The following is a 22,380-nucleotide window of genomic DNA, read 5'->3' on the forward strand; positions in this document are numbered from 1 at the left end:
TCTGCAGCACATCCTGATGCTGCATCCCTACACTCTATCGCTGCTCTCTCCTGAGAGCCAAAGCACTGAGCCACTCCCTGAAAGGAAAATACGGTGCAAGCAAGGAGTAGGAGGTGGGCAGGCCTGGGAAAAAAACTGGCAGGCTGAGAGATTTGGGACGACTCGGGCTATGGCACGGAAAAGAGTGTAGAAGGGCGGAGGTGAGGGGAGAGTCGTCAGCCTCGGCTGGAACCACACTTTTCCAATCCCTTGAGCTAAAACATGAGCACAGAGGTGACTGAAAAAAAGGCTGCTGTATTCCCAGAGCCAATCATTGCACAGCAAACAATGGGGTGGAGCTGAGGGCGAGATGAAATAAGTTTGTCTGAGCTGCTTTTTGAAAAGTGGACTCTCAACACAGATAGATTTAGTGTGGTACACAGTAACTTCCCCAGCTGTCCATTTGACTGACTGACAGATTTTCGACGAGGCCTCCTTTCATTTTCTCCCAGCATAGTATGACGGAACTCCACAATGTTAACTGTAAATGCTGGCTAAAAATAGAATATCTATAAATCTAATGCATAAAATGGAACCACTTTGTCACTGTTGGAGACACTGTTTTCCCTTTCCCCAGCAGAGACAAAAAAAATGTTATTCATTAACACCGCCTAATACACACTCATCCTTGGAGGATACAGGAACAATCTCACAAGAGATATAGAAATGTTAATGTGAGAAGGAGGGAAAGGCACACAGTATCATTATAAATAAATAAAAGGCTCTCAGCTGTGAAGATGGGCAATGCAGTCAAACAGCAGAGAAGATGTTAGTGATAGCTGATTGACCGTAACAACAGCTAATAATCAAAGTCAGCAGATATTGACCATGACAGAGACCACAATCGGTGCTTATTGACCAAAAACGCAGCTCAGCATCCCCGAGGAAGCTGTTAATCACCTGTTTACATCTCATGAAAGGAAATGATCCTATATCACCTCCAACATAGTTAAATGTGTGACACATTTATTGCACACTATTAGTGCGTATGTGCCCATTATGTGGTCGATGTAATGAAGATACTGTACAGAATGGCTCACTAAAACTAAATGTATTTCTTAGTTTGTTTAGTTATCAGGAGGAAATATGGATTAATTATATTGCACTCAAACATTCCTAAGGGATGATATCATTGGATATACCTAAATGTGATGTTAACATTAAAAATTTGGGGCATATACACAGATCAGGCAAAACATTATGACCACCTGCCTAATCTTATGTTGGTCCTTTTGCTCTCAAAACAACCCTGACCCATCGAGGCATGGACTCCACTAGACTCCTGATGGTGTGCTGTGGTATCTGGCTCCAAGATGCTAGCAGCAGATCTTTAAAGTCCGGGAAGTTGTGAGGTAGGACCTCCGTGAATCGGCCTTGTTTGTTCAGCATATCTCACAGATGCTGGATTGGATTGAGATCTGTTGAATTTGGAGGCCAAGTCAACACCTCAAACTCATTGCTGTGCTCCTCGAACCATTCTTGAACAATATTTGCTTTGTGGCACGGTGCATTATCCTGCTGAAAGAGGCCACAGCTATCACAAAATACTGTGTCCATGAAAGGGTGTACATGGTTTGCAGCAACGCTTAGGTAGGTGGTATGTGCCAAAGTAACATCCACATGGATGGCAGGACCCAAGGTTTCCCAGCAGAACATTACCCAAAACATCACACTGCCTCCTCCAGCTTGCCTTCTTTCCATAGTGCATCCTGCTGCCATGAGTTCCCCAGGTAAGCGACGCACCCGCACATCCACGTGATGTAAAAGAAAACATGATTCATCAGACTAGGCTACCTTCTTCCATTGCTCCATGGTCCAGTTCTGATGCTCACGTGCCTATTGTCACTTTCGGCGGTACACGGGGTCAACATGGGCATCCTGGCTGGTCTGTGGCTATGCAGCCCCATATGCAACAAACTGTGATGCACAGTAGCTTGTCTATTGGATTGGACCACATGGGCCAGCCTTTGCTTCCCACGTGTATCAATGAGGCTTGGCCGCCCATGACCTTGTCCCCAGATCACCCCTTTCTTGCACCATTTTTGATAGACACTGACAATTGCAGACCGGAAACACCCCACAAGAGCTGTAGTTTTGGAGATACTCTGACCCAGTCGTCTAGCCATGATGAAGAGATAATCAATGTTATTCACTTCACCTGTCAGTGGTCATAATGTTCTGCCTGATCGGTAGAATTTGAAAGATGAGGGCATTTATGTATCTACATTATGGGAAATGTAGGTTGCAGCATTTTTACAGCTTGCCCCACACCATAAACTAAAAATCTCAACACAAAAGGGAATTAATCTGTATTTTTATTAACATCTTAATGAACATTTTTATGAATATACACCTGATACCTACATGAATTTCCCAACTAGTTATTTAATGATTCAGTTAATTATGAAACCTAAAAAATGCCACACTGTGGTATGGGCTACTGTTAGACTAAGGTTGTATTCTTTGCCTCGACTGAAATGACTGATCAATGATTTGTAATGTGCTTCATTTAAAATTACATATATATTAGAAATATATATATACACATACACAGTCAGGTCCATAAATATTTGGATATTGTACACCACCACAATGGACTTGAAATCAAGTGCAGACTTTCACCTTTAATTTGAGGGTATTTAAAATGTATGCTGCTGGGCTAAAGCTAATTTGCAACCCTGCTATTGGTTAGGGCTGTAGGTTTTTGCAAGTGTCTATCTACTTTCTACAGTGACATTAGTCTTCCCATTCCATGGGCGTAGTCTTGTTTTTATGTATGTCATAGGCATCACAGCTTGACTTACCAGCTACCTGCAGCAACAGAGCAGCGCTGCCGTAGTCCTGCACCTTGACGAAGCAGGTATAGCTGCCTTCATCAGCCACCACCACCCTGCTTAGCAGGAGCGAAACGTTGCCCATGCCCAGCTGGGCAGGGAACAGGCTGGTACGGTTGGCAAAGCTCTCTGCCTGGTCCACCAGCTGGTCGTGTCCCTCCCAGTACCCATGCACATTGCGTTTGGTGTCTGTCAGCTGCCAGAAGACACTCAGATCAGACAGGTTGAAGGGGCTGGCGTGGCTGAAGGAGCAGTTGAGTGTGACGTCCTTGCCATAAAGCGCCACTACTGGCTGCTCCGGTACTTGCAATTCCATCACAGCTACAAGAGAGAGCAAGGGACAACTGATGTCAATTAGGGGAAAACACACCGAAATGAAAAAAATAATAGTAGTGATAGAGTTATTATCTACTGAAAGACTATGCTTTTGCTGTATGCTGGAGAATCTAAAGTAACCAACTGGTGAAAAATGCATAGAATGGACTTAAAGAAGTTCTTTCCAGCAAACACCCAAACTCGAAAGTCTTCAGAATATCAGCCTTGCATGCCAAACATCATCCCTTTATCACCTTGGTAGTCTAAGCTATACAATAAATAATGGTAGTAAATATTATTTGGCCCGGGTTTGGAATAAACATACAGTACTCACTGAATCACAGCATTAATTCGGTGTGCTGTGTTCAAATGTGACAGACTGACACCTACTCAAATTTGAATGTCTTTGAAAACAAAATCAATGCAGCATTTTGAAATATATGCTGCGACTGCTTCAGAAACATCGACTTTGTTTGTGCAACATGGTAGCATGGAGCGGGTGAGACTGGATGAAGGAGCGAGGGAAGAAGAGGGGGGATCTGGAGGTAAGCATTAGGACTTTGTTTGTGTTCCTATAGGCTTTGCCTCCTGGCGATGGCTCAGAGCACTGAAAGTCAGCAACGGAGGCAACAACATCTGTATAGATTCAGTTTAATCGCTACCCAAAGCTCAAAAAATCTGATGGTGGTGCTGGTGATGGGAAATAACTGCAGTGTGTGTGTTTTGTTGGGGGGGGGGGGGGGGGGGGGGGGGGGGGGGGTATGTGTGTATATATATATATAGGTATAGATATAGATATATAAAACTGAAGTTATTGTATTTGGCCTTAAAAACCTCTGAAACATAGTATCTAATCAAACAGTTACTTTGGATGATATTACATTGGCCTTCAGTTTTATTGTGAGGAATTTCAGGGTTATTTTTGATCAGGATATGATCTGCAGGATGGCACCTTTTCACTTGCACAATATGGTCAAAATCAGGAACATCCTGTCTCAGAGTAATGCTGAAAAAGTAGTCCATTCATTTGTTACTTCAAGACTGGACTATTGTAACTCCTTAATAGCAGAATGTCCCAAAAAAAATCTCTTAAAAACTTCCAACTCATCCAAAATGCTGCAGCCACAGTTTTGACAAGAATCAGCACGAAAGATGATATTTCTCCCGTTTAATCTTCAAGACACTGGGCCACAAAATCGAATTTACAATCCCTCTCCAAAGATACAAAGCCCTTAATGGCCAAGCCTCATCTTATCCTAAAGACCTTAGGGTGCCATGTTATCCCAACAGACCACTTTGCTATCAGAATGCAGATTTACTTGGGATTCTTGGAGGTTCCAAAACCTGAATAGGAGGCATATATCAGGCTCCTCTTCTGTGGAGCCCATTCTCAGTATGGGTCCGGGAACAGATGCCCTTTGTTTCTTTTTTTCTGATAACTTTCCTTTTTGATAGAGGTAATTGTTAGGACTGAGCCAGGTGACTTTGAACTATTCCTTATTTATGCTGATATAGGCCTAGACTGTTGGGAGATTTCCCATGATGCACTGAGCACCTCTCTTCTACTCTTTTTCTCTATACATTTGTATGCCCTTGTAAACAATGTTTATTGTAGTCTTATTCATCATCTGCTTCAATCTACTGTCTGATTTTCGCTCCTCTTTACCCTCACACTAACTGGTCGAGGCAGGTGGCTGCTCTCCCTAAGCCTGGTTCTGCTGGAGGTTTCTTCGTGTTATAGTTAAGTGCTTTCTTCCCACTCTTGATAAAGACATTGCTCAAATGAACTCCAAAGGAAATTTTGGATATGTTGGATTTACAAGACCTTTGCCTTTCTATGTGAGGCACCTTGAGATCGCATATGTTATGAATAAATAAAACTGAATTGAATTGAACTGAATGGAATCTGTGCACCTGCATGCATTGTTTGTCTAGACTAGACCGAAAGCAAAGTGTACACTGCATAATCATTCTGGATTAGTAGCCATCTCAGGCAGTCTAGAGTACATCCATAGTATTCTCAAGAGTCAGCATTCTCCATTGATCCCTGTCTGCTGTTATACAACTGTGAGACACTCATCAGCATCACAGGGGAGAAAAAAAGCCACTCGGCCCCTGGAGCAATACACTCTACTTCATGTTCAGCCTCTTTAATTGTTATAATCAGAGTGGCATTTTAGCCTCCTCACCCCTTTTTGAGCTCTGTCTATCACACAGTCAATGTCGATGTTGAATCACTTTGCTATGAAGGAGAGTTGACTGCTGCAGAGGTGCAATAATTACTTCCCCTATTAACAACAAACAAGTCTTTCATCTGAGAGGGTTCATATATGGATGGGTACTGCTAAGTCAAGGCAGTCCTATTTTCAATCACATTCAGCCAATGCCAGCAAGGTGGCCTCTCCACATCACGCCCCCACCAACCAACTTATCTGCAGGAACAGTGCCACCTACTGTCTAACCACACAAATGTAGTGAAGGAGGACAGAAAGGCACAGATTTATGCCAGTGCAATATACTCTACCCAAGCCCAAGTACTGGGGCCTAAACGGCTCTTGAAAAGCCCTTCAAGGTGAATAGAGTGAGTTTATCTAATCTAAATATGAAAGTGAAAAGAGATTCAAATAGAAACAGAAAACATGAAAACTGTCAAACAAAACTGTGTGCTGCCGCTATCATAATCCAACATACCTATACACAAGCTAATAGCTTGGTATTACTTCATTCTGACTGAAAATGTTGCTGTACGATTTTGACCACAAACAAATCAAAGTGTTCATACCAACTAGTCAAAAAACTACTCTTCTTCACTCACAGAGAAAATGGCAGAAGGCTTTTTCCTAAACTGTGATTACAAAAGCTCCTCTGCTGCTGTGGGGGTTTTCCATCTCCCCATATTGTGCCCACATTCACTCAGCAGGGCTACACAATACAGAAGAGTTATCACAGCAAAGCATGACAGAAGCAGGCGGTATTGTGTCACCATCAATAGGGATAACTGAGCAAATTTCTGGAGTGTGTATTTTTGCTAGCTTTGGAGGTAGCCCAACCTTTGCAGCAATGAATAGGTCGCTGGTGTTTTTTGTAAGAGTGGAGGGTCAGTGACAGTCCTCTCCGAGACGTGCATGTTGAAGGAGGAGGAGAGAGAGCAATTAAATCACTCCCCGAGCAGCCTGGGATGACTCACACCACTGAGTTCATACACGAAGGGGGAAGGGAAGAGGGAAATAGACAGAGAGAGAGGCTGGCGTTGAGCTCACACTTAAAGATAATATCTGGAAACAAGCCAAAGAAGAGGCTGTGGTGGAGCCTCACACACTAATCCCTCAACCCAGACCAAAGCCATGTCAGAGAGGAGAGAGAGATAGAAACTCCCCTTTCTCATTCTACATCACCGTCTTGTCCCTCCTCTTTCACTGACTGCTTCTTTAACCACTGACCTACCACTCAGTCCGAGGCCCTGAGAGGATACATATCTACACAGGGACCTTGTGTTGAGACTCCGACCCGCACCTGGAAAGAGGATACAAGAGGAACATTTTGCATTGCATCTAGGGGAGGGAATTGGACAGGAGAGGAGGGCAAGCTAGGCCGACTGACGTCATGGAAAACACGCATCTGATGTCCTATTCGTCAGAGGTGAAAAACCATGAGCCAAAGCGAATCACTGTGCACTTGGTTGTTTTTGATCTGCTGCTGTTTACAACAAACGGCATGTTCTGTTCAGTAGCTGCCTGTTTGATCGTCTCTCCTCAGGTCTGCTCTCGACATGAAAAACACGCTTTCTGCAAAGAGGCAAGTGTAAGCAGGAGAGGTTAAAGCTTATAACACAAGTTGTCTTTGGTGGGAGGGCAGCGCTGTGCCTCGTAGCCAGGCCCATCGTGTCTTCCCAGAGGGCAAGTGAGGATCTCACCCTCCTCTCCCTTCTCCCTTCTCCCTTCTCCCTCTCGATAAAGAGATGCTCAGAAGCCATAGAGGGCAGCCTGTGAGACGTCAGGCTGTGGGGATTTACACGCTGCACTTTGTGTTTATGGGCCTCAGCTCTGTTTGAGTGCCTGCGAGACAGAGACGGGCACTTTCACAGCCGACATGAAATAAACTCATTACAGCCTTTGCGAGCGCTGGCAACGGGCCCCGCTTAGCAGCGAGGCACAGGACTGGCTAGAAAAGGCTGCAAGTGATCTTCACACTGCTCTCCACTCTACTTTCAAGACTACCCACCACCTTGTCACTATCAACACCTCCCTCCATCCTGCTTTCCTCAGAGATGCAAGGCATGGATGCTGCCGGATTTGCTTCTACTGCGTGTTTTTATATAGTGAACTGCATGCTCCCTAGGCACATGAGGTGAGCATGAAGGCTGCCTGCGAGACTGAGAGACAGTGTGGGATGCAAGGAGACAGCAAATATGTGGATCCGAGCTGTTACAGGAGGGTACTTGGAGGGCAATGTGCAAGGCTGTTGGTAAATATAATCCTGAGACACCTCACACTGTCTCAGCTGATGTAGACGGGTGAGTGTACACATGTGCACCACTATGCATCTCTTAATACAGCATGTGTGCACATTAGATAGCTGCGGTGGGTTTATTAGCGTTCACCAGTTTATCCAATTATGTAGACAGGCTTTCATTAAACTGATTTTGATGTGTAAATGTTCAAAAAGCTGAATTAAACCTGTGTTGGTTTTACAGTTAAACAGACTCCACTGTTGATTTTAATTAGTCAGTGTCAAACTAATTATTTTCAAAGCAATTGTGTTCTTCAGATTTTCTATAAACTACTCAAGGAGCAACATTTACTCCACAGGATTATGTGAGCATTAACTAAAACGCTATGGTTGCTACATGAAGCAAGGTGAATCAAAGACAGGGGAGGTTAGCGCCTCTTCAGCAGGCACACTTAAGCAGTAACACATGCAGACCTCTCCCAAGGCAGATATTTTAACATTTCATAACAAGCAATGTACAAGTGCAATTAGAAACATTAATAATGGCTATATCCCATTTCAATGTGCAAGTTCCAAGGCACTGGTATAGGAACATGGCTTACTGGGACACTGGAATATTAAGGAAACCAGATAAATTCAATAACATATTCACTAAATAATACATTGAGCATGATTTATTTATGGTAGCGTAATTGTATTTACACATCATGGAGAGAAAGAGTGAGAAAACCAACTGAAAGTGCTAATGTTCCTCCAATGAGAAACATCTATGACATACTTTTCTGCCACGTCCTTATACTGCGGAATTAACACAAAAGCAGACTAATCCCACTAAACATAGATCAACAACAAGGAGAAATAAATGTGCTACGCGAGGGAGCAGCTACTGCCTAACTACCGTCATGAAATACAACTTGTTAGAACAGAGAGACAGAAATTGGATTTTCACAAACATACGAAAGCTTGGAACATACTGAGTATGCAGATGGATGGCAGAGCAGTGGAAAATATGGGCATTTGTTTTTTTGGTTTTTTTGTTCTCCACTGTGAAGCTGGTGAAAATTGGAACGCATTAACAGACATACATCATCCTTGAGCCATATTTCAAGTCCGCAAAGGGGTGAGAGTTTGATACTCACATTAAACTAATTTAATAGTAAGAACTTGAGAAAAGTTTGAAAGATATAGTTTCTCTCCAAGGCTGAAATCTCCCTTTTGATCAGCTTTAATTTCTATCCATATAAACTAGCCTTGCCAGAATCACAGCATGCTCCAGTGGTACGGAGTTGAATCAAACTGCTGAAATCCTATCAGCTTATCTCTTATGGGGAAAAAATACTCCAAAAGCGAACTGTGCAGATGGTAAAAAAGATCACTTCTGTATGAGTGATACTGCAAGATTTTCAAATGATGGTTATTTTGTTCCTGCTGTCATTTATTGACTCAACAACAACAGAGGAATGGTTTTGCACAAACACTACCGTGCAGAAGCAGAAACAAGCGATGACTAGATGTGTGTATTGCAATGAATCACTACCTTTGTGTCACGCTGCACTGTTGAAGGAGTGGAGAAGGGAACAGGTAAAAGTATATGCATTAGTCAGTTTCAGTATTGATAAAAAGCATCAATCCATATCAATGAAATCCAAACAAAATCAGGTTCTGTACACACAGACAGCGTCATGCAGAAACAGACACCCAAAGGCCAGAAAACACATTGATATTCTACACCTGTATGGCTGCTGACAGCTCCACAAAGCTGTTCTGGAGCAGAGAGGTTCCCATCATCACGACGAGCAACAGCCACATACACAAACACCCACATGTATACACAGCGCTACACAGGTGCCCGGGCCCTTGCACTGTCCTTGACACACACAAACACAAACGCACACATCACAAGCAAGCACACTTCATTGTTCAAGTTCATAATGTCTGCAGCTATCTGCACAGATTTTCACATTCCACTGACTCCAGATTCAGTTCGCATGTTCCATCAATGCCTGCTGGCATACACACATATTTTAACATGCAACTCAATGCCGAGTTCTTCCAGCTCAATGACTTCAATCAGTTCAGCGCTGTTCGACCAGTACGGCAAAGTACGGCACCTTGTCGTCTCTTCATGAAGGCAATGATGGTGACAGGCTAATAACGAACAGAGAATGGAGGTGTTTATACAATCAGTGGAGATATTTGTTTAATGTAATAAGTACACGTTTAAAAAGGTAAAGCCCTGTTGAAACATAGAATATGGGATGAAATGTTAATATGATTTCATACGTAAGGAAAATCAAGCACCAGCACTAGAGGGCGAATTGCAGGGGCAATATTGACACAGCAAAGTAAACAGGTGCAATACTAACAGACTGCAATGACAGTAGGTTTCAGTCAGGCAACAAGACCAGCAGGACAATTATGCTTTTACGACACTGCCCCCATCTGCTGGCGGACGGAACTGCAGCTCAACACATTTTCATTCTGGGCATTTCGTACCACCAGAACATCAAAGGATTTTGCTCAAAGGATCTGCGAGCCCTTTCATACCGATTATTCTTATGATATAACCAATCCCTGTATAAGTCTGAAGGGAAAGCTAGGTTTTGATTTCATGCTGTCAGCAGCAGATGTAGACGCCCATAATATTCCCATTGGAAAAAAATTAGCACCTGGAAAACACTGAGAGAGTGATGGGAGTGTGCGCATAGCGAGCATGGTTTGGATTGAAATGAGCGATTTGCAAAGATTTCTGTGTCTTGGGCTGCGGTTTTCAAATGGTCCCTCAGTAAAAGAGGCACAATACGGATAGGATTAAGTGAGCCTTCTGCAGTGTAAAGGGGTCACTTTCAACATTAAGCTCTGAACATAATCTCTTCCATTTTTGCTCCAGGAAGCCATCGTGGAGTGTGAGTTCCCTCACTCAGGGAAAGGTGCAGGTGATGGCAGATATGGGAGACTGTGACTTGTTCATTCTCAGTAATGTCATAAATCACAATGGCACTCACTATTGCTCTATTTTTCCTTTTTTCTCTCGCTTTCTCATTCGCTATCTCTGCTTCCTCTTTCTTGCTTCCTTCATAGATGTATGCCATCTCATAATCCGTCAATAACCACTTAATAGGCTCTGGCAGTCAGACAGCAGTGGTGGCAGAAGAACAATGGGCAGATAAAGGCAAGCCTCTGGCTCACAAGTTTGAGGGACAGGGAGCCTTTGATGAAAGGAAAGGAAAATGTACAAGGGAGCATCCCAAGGTAGCTGCAGGGTCATGAAGTCATGTCTAGTCAAGCCACTAATAATTGTATAGCACATTTAAAACAACTGAAGTGACCCAAAGTGTTTTCCATTTGAGACAAAGGAATAACAATTACAAGGATCAGATATGATAAAGACAAGCTATATAAATTAAACTAAAATAAAATTGTCACACATGCAAAATGGTTGCTAATTTAGTCTTTCAGACTTAAAAGCAGGTCAAGAATTGTCAGTTGATAAAGATTCCAGATGGAGCTGACAAGTTATCTGACTCTTTTAATCTTTTGGCAACAATCAACAGCCATGGAATCCTCTGAGCAAGAGTGAAGCTCTGAAAATGAAGCTAGCTGATGTGTAAAAAGCAGGGGTATGCTATAAAAAGATATCAAAGCCCTTCCAGCTTGCAATTTCCACTGTCTGAAATGTCATTAGGAAATGGCAGTGAAAGGGAACTGTGAAAGTCTAGGAAAGATGTGGGAGACCAAAGAAACTTTCAGATAAAACTCACAATCACAAATATTCGGTTTTTCTGAGGCAGCCAGTGGCACGGAAAACACTGCATGGAGAATGGGAAGAATAGATTCCACTAAATATCCGCAAGTTCTGGATTCAAATGTCATGCCAGGAAACTGAAACTAAAAAGCAGCTGGCTTCTAGCACAAAACAATAATCCAAACCAGACGTGAAAATCCACCATGAACTTTTGAATGAAGAAAAGCAAACTGATGCTTTTGGAATGACCCTCGCAGTCAGCTGACTTGAAAAACACTGAATATCTGTGGGTAAATCTCACACAGCTGTGCGTGTGAGACAGCATAAAATATGTCAGATTTGCAAAGACGATTAGGTGGACAATGCTACAAAAAGAGTTTGGTATACTATCTTCAAACCTCTTGCATGCGTCACAATTACTGTATTGTTTTTCAAGTCCACGAAAAACATTAGCAGTGCGGAGGAGGTAATCTTTATCTTTAATCTTTATTAATGAGGAATGTGTTTTACAGTTGCTGCCTTTCTTTGAATTTTAGCTCATTCACAGATTCATATCCTTTCGCGATTCATGGTTTCACGTACCAGGGCTGATATAAGTGAAGCAAAGTTGCTACTGGCAGGGTGTGCCTGACAGAGCCACAGTCAGTGACGTCACTACCGCTTTGTCACAGAGGCAACACCCGGCAGGTAAGGGTCTCCCTGTGTCAGCTGCTGGGATGCTTCCGCCGCAAGCCAATAGCTGTGATGCTTTCCAAGCACAGATCAGCATCCGTTCAACCCATTCATCACAGCCCACTAGACACACAGCAGACTCGCATATGGCTGCAGGCCCCTCTTCCCCTCCAGAACTGCAATCTCGGCATATTACCCGTATCAATTTTTTAACGATCCCACAAGGCAGCATTTTTAGGACTTGTTGAAATAATCATGAGGTGCTTGTTGGGTAATGCACTCTGTTTCAATGAGTGCACTGTGAGAAAAGAGGAGCTGGGAAACGACGAGACAGAGGCAAGCCAACAGAGACCAGTCATTATGTATGCACTGCGGCGAAACCAATCTTTGTTGAGCCTGTCCTCGATTGTTTTTAAAAGGATACTTTACTGGACGCAATCAAATTAGCAAGAACATCACTGATACGGGGTAATAACCCTAAATTGAATTTCTGCACAGGCTAAAGTGTCCCCTCTCTGCAGAATCAATTGCTGTGAAGAGAAAAGGAGGGCAGGAAGAGGGCATTCATAGTTAGTAGACCTTTAAAAAGTACACCAGAGATGCAGGCATGAACGGACTATTTTCACGCTCTGGGGCTCTGCCATAATGTGTGCCTGCCGACTACTACGCGAGATGCAATCTATCCAATTATGCTAGTTAATTTAAATTACCTTACAGCTCCCATCACCGAGAGTGAAATCGGGTCATGTTTCCATTTCTGCATTTGCATGAATACGATTCTGTTTCATTGTTTGGGTGCTAGGAGATGCGCAGGGCGAGTTCTGGCAGCCTAGAGGCTGTGCTAACTGAACACAGAGTATGACAACAACAAGCAATTAGCTAGACAGCCTCCTGTTAGCTCTGCCACTGGCTGACACTGCTGTGTGCTGTGCTGGAGTGAGCCAAGGATGTTACTGTACCCGACTAACTGTTGTGGCTCAGGCATTACTGTACATGCGTTGATATTTGAGTCTCATAACCAAAAACAGGATATATTGAGCATATTAAAAAATAAATCAGCAGGGTCATGGGCCAAAGCAACAGTGAGATTGTATAGCATGTCTTGCTTCTTCTTTCTGAATGGTGTATTTAAACACAGAAACAACAGCCCCTTACAGACAGATCTTTTCATGACTGCAGTGACAACAGCTGTGCACTGCTGTATGAGCAACATCAGGGAGAGGTTTTCGCTGAGAATGATCCATCATCTGAATCCTGAGTCAGGATACAGCTGGGAGCTAAAGAGACAATGTTACTGCACAGGGATGACAGCCTTGTGTTTTTCTTCCACAAATACTGTTCTCGCAATAGGAAGCGTGCTGGCAGAGGCCACCAAGTGAAATCACGTCTACTGATAGGGGCGCTTGCTGGAATTATTGCGCAATGGCACGACTGAATTCAAGGAAGATTACCAGCCAGTAAGGGGCCTGGAGACCTGAGAGACCCTGCATCACATCACCACAGACATCCACACACATAAACACACAGCTGCTCATATAATTACACAAGTCTGTAAGTTTCATGTTTGTGTGGCCAAGAGAAGCAAAACATCACTGTTTATAAATCAAAGGCAATCAATCTGCTCTTTAATGGGTTATCCAGGTAATTACTGCTGCCCCGTACTGGTGAAAAAAATAACTTAATTATGTAAAGTACATGCATTCAATATATCAGTTTACACAAATCCAAAGGTGTGAATTTGTCTGTGTTCATCGTGTGATTTTTTTTAAAAGGCGCCTAAAGCTCTCTTTGAAATTACCGCCACAGTTACTAACGTTACACAAAATTACACAAGCTTCACAATGCACGTGGCACGTATATCATCTTACAGTATTACATGGACAGGCTCTAGTATCAAACTAGACTCCAACTAATTCACTTAGTGCCCCAGTTAGCAGAGAGAAAGTGAATCATTGTCTGAGCTACAATAGCCCATTACCCGTGAGTTAAAGAGCTCCATCAGTCCCCGACACTTCCTCCCCCTCTTCCCTCCCAGTGAGGGAAGCGAGTTAGTGGATGCCACACAGCCAGTAATGAGCAGGCCGCAGGCCCATTTGTGCTGGGAGAGAATAGGTCCCTAATGAACCACTGAAGACACTTAGGTCCACTGAGTCAAGATTGAAATGTGCCACTGATGGCCGATAGGAGGTTGGGGCAGCTCAACCAGAGAGCAGAAATGGCAAAAAAATAGCCCTTTTTAAATGATGGGATTTTGGACGATAAAAGTTTTTTGAGAACTCTGGGTTTGCCAAAGTATGCTAAGGCCATGTTTTAACATCATGCTTCTGGCGCCAAGACAAAATCTTTCAGAGCTGACTTCCTCCTTCCTCTTCCTTCTTTTTCAGGCTATATATTAATATAAAGGAAAATCATCCACTATGAGATTTTAATTTGCATGATGCATCAGCCACAAACCAAATGGGAAACGACTAGTGTTAGAATATATGAACTGTTGATCCCTCTTTTGACATGCTCAGTTCCCCTCTTTTATTTACTGTGTCATGAGACGCTATAAAGCCAGAACAGGCTATTTGTTTCTCTTTTATGATGACACAAGTATTTCTTTGAGCACCATTTCTACTGAAGTAAAACTTTTGAGTATGTGAGTTATGAATTCTCAGTCGCAACATCAACCACAACCACGCTGCTTCCTGGTGTTATAAATATAGGAGGATGACTTCCTCACACTCCCTGAGTCACAGCAGAAAAACTGCACTTCTAGCATTTTTCACAGAGGGTCTCACCCTAGCCTGAAGCGCTCTCTGCTCCTCACCTGTCTGAAAAAGGTCAAAGCTATTCTGTTTTACAAGCTGAATTATAAAGAAAACAGAAAAAACACACACTCCCATATCATAGAGTCATAACCCTGTAAAAACTAAACTCAAAAGGAATTATTGTGAAAAATGTCCCTTTGCTCACTCAGGCAGGATGTGTGTATAAATAAGACTAGACAATTCCCGCATACGGAAATCGTGGGAGGGGCTCGGGCCGTCCACCCGTCGGGCCGTCCACCCGTCGGGCCATCTGAAATGTGTGTTCACATCCTATGCATCACCTGGGGGCTAAGCCCCCCTCTCCTTTAAACCGAGTGATGCCTCTGTTACACTCTACCACATGGCCTGAGAGGGTTTTTTTTGTTTGTTTGTTGCTGAAGACAGGGGTTTTTTGGAGGCTTCTGTATGAGAAACCATAAATCCCACCCAGAGAGGTTTTTGTTAGCTGTTAAAATAAAATATGTGTTCACATCCTATGCATCACCTGGGTGCTAAGCCCCCCTCTCCTTTAAACCTAGTGACGCCTCTGTGACACTGTAGCACATCTCCTGAAAGGGTTTTTTTTGTTTGTTTGTTGCTGAAGACAGGGTTTTTTGGATGCTTCTGTATGAGAAACCATAAATCTCACCATCACAATATATCCATGGCTGAAAACAAGAGCTTTTTTTTTTAAGACTAAATGAAGTGTGTAGGTGAAATTATGTATGGAAAAAGCATAAATCCCAGCATCACAATATATATATACATGCCTGAAAAGACGAGATTTGGGTGTTTTTAAGACAAAAATTAAGTGTGTAGGTGAAATTCTGACGAAGCACGTCATAAAACATGACTTAGAGAAAAAATGGAAGATCGGCAGGAAAAAAAATCACAACCGGGAATTGAACCCCGGGCGCTCGCACCAAAGCCGAGCGTCCACTCCATTCACCTATCAGTGACTGATACTGGCAAGCGTATCTTGCCCCATTTGAAGTGTTAGTTTTACTTCCTGGTTCTCAGCACGGCGCGATGTCGCGTTATGGCGGTAATTACGGAATAACCGTTAATCTCAGCTGAAAAGTGACATAACCGTGAGCGAGAGGAAGCCTGTGGCTAACCAGAAATGTAATTATTTTCCAGATATTGTGAGAAATGACCGAGCGGCGGCGATTCAAAAACACACTCTCCCTCCATGAGCCAGATGATTCAGTTTGCATGGGCGCCTATGGAGAGAACGGTGCGACTTTGCTGTAAACTGCTGCCTGTCATTTCACTTCAAAAAGAGCAAGGTCTTCAAACTTGGATTAATTTGAATCCCAGGAAAATTGTCTACAATCTGGGCGAATTTCATTTTCCTAGCATTTATGGTTTGGTCGTGAGAGCGATTCAATCGTGAAAGTTTTAGGCGGATTTTGCATCTCTGCTCCACTCTCCCAAGTCACGTGACACACTCTAGAGAGAGCAGATTTTGAGAATTTTCACTTTTTTGAGGAATCACTGAGCAAAACCTGTAAATGTCAGCATGACATAAAATACATCCCTGCGTAGACAAGAGAAATCACTACGTTTTGATGGTTAAATGACGTTTTTAGGTGAAAGTATGGCGAAGCAGTGGCGTTGTGAAAACAGGTGAGTATTGAATCTGAGTGATTCAGTAATCCCATTCATGTGTATGTGGAAAATTAATGCAGTTTTTTGCTCATAACTCTGGCAAATATGAATGAATGTCTTAGAAAAGTCATAGCCATCGATTCCCGATAAAACCGCACGAGCCGATATATAATTTGTGTGTGATTTGTCAAAGGCCTAGGCGAAATACGGAGCCAAAGTTTAGGCGGAAGAAGATTAATAAAATAAAATAAACTCCGCGGGACAACAATAGGTGCTCCGGCATGTTCCATGCCCGAGCCCCTAAATATGCACTCTGTCAGCTGGTCTGAACAGATGAGCATTTAAACAGGGAGGGTTTATAACTTTCCAACTACTGGCACATTATTTTTGAGAGTAGCCTCATTTGAACTGTTGTTTTACGCAGTGCTGCCTTTGAAGGGGGAGACTAATGGACCTGCGGGGGTGCGGTGGGGTATTTTTTAACAGGCATTGGGCATTGGGATTTCCCACCACAGTGGCTCGGATGTAATGGCAGGGCACAGGCAGCTGCAACACCCACCCATTGCTTGGACAGCCAGCATTGCGGGCAGCAGGAGGGAGAGCATGGTCTTCAAAGGGTGGATTCAAACCTCAGGTCAGCTTCTTCAGAAACAGCACTGCAGGGGGAAAAAAAGAACACAGACATCTGAGTAGGATGAAGATTATAGCAACAAGGATACAATAGCACAGCAGCATAAGATGATGTGTGAACAGGAGGGTGATTAAAAAGGGAGGGGTGCCTTAGTTTTAGCTTGCTCGGTCTCCTACATGGGTGGAGTTGAGACAAGGAGACAAGGCAATATTTCATGAAGCACTAACTATTGGAAAGTCTCATATCATTTTCGTGATGTTATCTGAAAGTGTGTCTGAAGGTGACTACTTCAGTCGTTTTTCTAGCCCGCTCAAGGCTTTTCTCTTTCAGAGGAAGCAGAGCTGTGATGACAAATGGGGACTTCCAAAGTTGACAGGATACAGCCAAGTCATTCTCTTTGCTGTCCAGAGAGGAAAAAAAAAAAAACACTACTTCAGGAGGGAGTAGAGACAGACAAAACTATCTCCTCCCTGTCTACCACCACTCACTCATACATGAAATATTTATGAGATACTTGTCTCAGCTAGATTGGTAGAGGTCACTGTTTGTATTTGTATTTGCTGTAACACAAAGCTGAATTAGCATTTGGGGAAATACTAGAGACTGGGTTGTGTTTTCTTTTTCTATTGATATTAAGTCACTGTTCCATAGCCACTGAATGTAAATAATTGGGTATAACAACAGTGGAACAATCCTAAAAAAACATCATATGTATCTCAGTTCCATGTTTGATTGTTGTATATTTTTAATTGTGTAACCAAACTCTGATTTAAAAAAAACTATATGGCCATGGATAAATAGAAAACATCAAAGCTATATTCACTATAATGGACCACCTAAATCAAGCATGTAAAGCAAATGCTGGAATCTTAAGCGCAACCTCTGTGTAACATTTTTCAGGGTTAAACACTAGGAAAAAATGCTGTGGCTTTTACAACAAACAAAAATTGATATTTTGTGGACTCCAGTATGAAATACAATCTGTTTTCATACGAGAATCATACAGATAATACTGGCAAAACTCAGAAAACACATATCTGAAAAAATATAATACACCAAGTTAACTTAATTTGATGAATGGAAACATTTTAGCACGACAGAGACGGACTGAGTGCGTAGGCAGATAAACAGTGTGCAATGTACAAAAGGTTTAGAGCAAAAATAGAAATAGAGGAAGCACAGAAAGAAGGAAAGGAAGAGTGTTTTGTATTGTAGTCAGCAACAGTCTGCCAGAAGTCATATACTTTGGTTTACAACAATAAAAGACTGACCTTCATGTTATTCCCTCTACACATAAAGAAAAAGGACTCTGAGATCAGCTTCCTTTCGGTTTCTTTACACACATCTCTTTATTTTCAAGCTCATCTAGATTTACCATTTTTACCACAGATAGGGAGTAACCCAGCATTTACGCTGTCTACTGAGGGTGCTCCTCAGCTTTGATGTGTGGCTGGACATGAAGCAACCATTCAGCAACAAGTAATGCAACCTCATAGCTGAGTGGCTAAATGCCCACATAAATCTACAAGTACAAATTCAGCAGACTTTGTTTTTCTATGTTTTGTGTATAAAGAAACACACAAAAAAATGAAACAAAGTGGGGATAGAGCAGTTGTTATGTTTTGGTTTAATAAATCACTTCAGTATTGTAACTCCACCTCACAGATTAGCCAAAATCTTTTTTTTTCCATGAGGTTCCAGTTATGGCTTCAGCAGAGAGGATGTGGGCAGGAGCGCAGCTTCATCACACAGTTTCCATAACAGCGCCCCTCACCGCTTTTTTGCTCTCCAGGCTCTCAGAAAGAGAACAATTCAAGACGTCTGTAACACTGTAAGAGTCTGCCCTGGATATTTACCCTCAGAGACGGGGAATATGTTTTCTTCACTGCGCAAAAATTCGAAAAATGGAAAACAATATTCATAGACGACAAGAGCAGACATGTATCACAGCTATCCTCTAAAACGATATTCCTAAGGACAGAATAGAATGAACTCTGCCAACACACCAAACCACAGTCTGACTCAGTCTGTGCTGTCCAGACACTAGGAAGCCATCAAAGTGTTTCTTACTGAATGACTCAAGTGCTTTACCAACCCCTTGTCAGCATGTATTCTCTTTTTTCCTTTCCCTTTACAACTCACTTCAATGCCAGTGATCAAAACAAGATGGCCAAACCTGCAAGTCAAATAAACTTCAACTTACTACATATGCGTTATCCATATTACACCAATGTATCAAAACTACCACTATTCAGACTCTCGGATTTCAATGTCGAACATTCACGTCATTATGACATAAAAGTGCCAATTTAGGGCCATTAAAATAGAAAAGAAACTATCTCTGAAAGACAGTTTGACAGTTTGAATGTGTGGAATTTCTTTTAGTGATTGGCCGTCAGCTTTTGAGTCATTATCACCACTGTATTTCATTTTGACACGACGCTAAGGACTATTAAATTCCTTACCGAGGTCAAAGAAAAGAGAAACTGTTATTGAGATATCACAGAACATTAAGATTCACAGTTTTACCGTGGTCACTGTACCATCGTTCTATTCTTTCGAGAAACTCCGTCACAGCCGTTCTCTAACAGTTGGTCTTTTTACTGACACTACTGCTCTTGAGTCCACTCCTCTCTGTACAATTAGCCGAATAAATCTGACTGTCTCCTGGGCTCAAATGTCTCATTGGCATATGGCATCATTGCCAAGCTCCTCCAACCATTTGGAACCATTCACCCTTTGATGATAGGGGACATTTCTAACCTGAAAGACACCGGCCCCACTGAGTAGGAGCTGAAAGTGTGCGCCGCAAAATCCATATAGCAGCAGCAGCTACAATTTAGGGATGGCTGGATTCAATTTGGCCAAGTCATTTAATACATTACTTAATCAAATTATACATTAGTTCATCAAACTGTGGAGACGAGGTTCATAAATTTCAAGAAAGCTTTATGGCTACGAAGCTGCGTAAAAGTTTTACTTTTAATAGAACTACTCAAAGTCTCATTTACAGTTTTCACAAGGACATGCATTAGTCTCACACAGCAATCCAATAGCTGACGAGAGAATTCACTAATACATTGTACTCCAGGAAAGTGTAAAGCCTCAGTATGCAGTGAGGCAGAAACAAGCTTTTGGAAAAGCTACAGGAGAAAGTTTGGCGGAAGCTTTTTTCTAATGGTCGCTTGATCTACACTGCATGAACAATAACGAAGGGATGAAAAAATACTATGAGCTGCCCACTGTCACAACCCCACATAAGAGCACCTTGTACAGAATCAAATAAGATAACAATATCTCTTTTCAGTCCGTAATTATTTCCTACAAAAGCCATTCCAACAGTATATGACATCCGCCTACATCACACAGGAAAACGCATCTGCCAGAACAGCTGCTCGATCATGTGATAAGAGCAGGATGACGACATGAAACATCCTCATTGCAGACTGTGGTGCAACATCTCCTGTTACGGTGGTTCCGAACCTCTTTAAAACAAAACAAAGTCTACTTGCATCCCTCCAACCCTGGCTATCTTCTTCCTTTAAATGGGTCACTCAAACATCAGAAACTCCACATCGGTCAGTTCTGAAGACAGACATTGGATGAGAGCTGAAATGTCTTCCAAAACCAAAAACAGAAGTCCAGCTGCTTTTCACTGAAGCTCTAATAGTCACCCAAGAAGTTAGTTAGTTCACCATCTTGGCTAAATTTGAAAGATTTCAAAACACAAGAAGGCTCAGATTAGTTAGGTATGTGTAGAAAAAATATGAATCCTTTTAGGATCTCAGACTGTCACCTGAATATTTTCTTGACAAGCGCTGCAATGATCAATTGATTAATTAATTATCAATCATTCTGCTAAGCTATTAATAAGTTGGAATAACCTTTTAAAACAAAAAAAGTCAAAATTGTCTGATTCCAGCTTTGTAAATTTGAATATCTGCTTTCTTCACTCTTCTTTGACAGTACACTGGGAAACACTGGTTTACATTTTTCTGACATTTTATAGACCAACCATCTAATCAATTAACTAGTTAATCAGTGATGTGCAATTCCTGGCATGGTTAATAATTTCATCTAAAAGAAAAAAAAGAGGAAGAACTGTGACTTTTTAGTTTCCATTTTGAGTTATGGAAGCTGCTGTTAAAATGCAGTGCTCACTTTCTGTCAAATGGGGGCGCGGTCCACTTCATTCATATACCTCACGTTAGCTTATTATTAGCTCCATCTGTTAAATAATATGCTGTGTAGCTTAGCAGTCCTCTGAGCTGCTATAAAAGTACAGAAACACGGAGCGGACTTGTCTTTGTAGCCGGTGAAGAAGCTAACTGGGCTAATGTTGTTACCGGTTAGCACCCCGGGGTTCCTCTGCTCCCCCAGCTGTTGCTCGTCTTAGAAAATAACCCAACTTTTCTGTTATTCTTTCAACTAGCATACACACAAGAACCCGTGTGTTCGTCGAAAGTCTTTCGAACACCATTTTTCAGTTCATTTTTCTCAGTTCTTACCATGTTACGGGGGCGAAACTTAAAAAACCTCCCACCGGCCAGCGGCGGTGAGTCTCTTCTGTGTCCAGTCCTGGCGATGTTACTGTCCGCTGCAGTTCATTTCTCTGTTAGCAAAAACACTACCGGAGCTGGAAGTCTTTGTTTTGACGGGAGATAAAACTACAGGCTGTTGGTTTGTGAACGTTTTTGTTGTTCCCATTGATTTGGGACGTTTCTCTGTACAGAAACCCCTCCTTTGCTGCTTTGTCCAGCGGTGATGTCATACGGAGCCTCCAGACTCCCTCCCCCCGTTAACCGTTTACAGAAGGACTGCACCTTTTTAGTTTCCCCCCCCCCTGTATTTTCAGTGATTCGGTGAGTCTGACTTTGTGTGTGGGATTTACTTTTTATCTTCTTCCTTTACATGATTCTACTTCAGGGGAGTCAAACATGCGGTCCGTGAGCCAAAACCAGCCCACCAGAGGGCCCACAGGACGACTTTGTAAAGTGTAGAAATTACAGAGAAGACAATAACTGCAAATTGTAAATTTGTAAAACTGTAAGTTTAAAATAATTTCTAGATCTTGGCAGGTTGTTTTGATCATAAAGTAAAATACTAGATTGCTCATTGTTCTTTTGTCATTTTGTGTCTCGTTTTTGTCACTTTTTGTCTCATTTTTGTAACATTTTGTCTTGTGTTTTTGTTTTATTTTTGTCATTTTGTTTTGCTTTTTTCATTGTTTTGTGTCTCGGCTTATGTCGTTTTGTGGGGTTTTTTGTCATGCTTTTCTTGTTTGGCTCATTT

At 42.3% G+C, this 22,380-nt stretch overlaps 1 protein-coding gene and 1 long non-coding RNA gene across 2 annotated transcripts in view; one reads left to right on the plus strand and one right to left on the minus strand.

Moving 5' to 3' along the window:
- The window catches only part of cd276 (CD276 molecule), a 70,723-nt gene extending 48,844 nt beyond the window's left edge, over positions 1 to 21,879 (minus strand). The window contains exons 1-3 of the mRNA XM_022200460.2: positions 21,597 to 21,879; positions 17,017 to 17,113; positions 2,844 to 3,194 (exon numbers count right to left, since the gene is read on the minus strand). Of these exons, the coding sequence (XP_022056152.1) occupies positions 2,844 to 3,194; positions 17,017 to 17,062 (397 nt within the window). The 5' untranslated portion in view covers positions 17,063 to 17,113; positions 21,597 to 21,879. The remainder of the gene's footprint in view (positions 1 to 2,843; positions 3,195 to 17,016; positions 17,114 to 21,596) is intronic.
- LOC127532482 (uncharacterized) lies at positions 6,312 to 7,886 on the plus strand. The gene is made up of 2 exons (XR_007939918.1): positions 6,312 to 6,827; positions 6,945 to 7,886. It is a non-coding gene; the product is annotated as an uncharacterized LOC127532482 (long non-coding RNA).
- Positions 21,880 to 22,380: the final 501 nt, after the last annotated feature.

Source organism: Acanthochromis polyacanthus, chromosome 2 (genome assembly GCF_021347895.1).
Source record: "Acanthochromis polyacanthus isolate Apoly-LR-REF ecotype Palm Island chromosome 2, KAUST_Apoly_ChrSc, whole genome shotgun sequence".
Lineage (NCBI taxonomy): Eukaryota > Metazoa > Chordata > Actinopteri > Pomacentridae > Acanthochromis > Acanthochromis polyacanthus.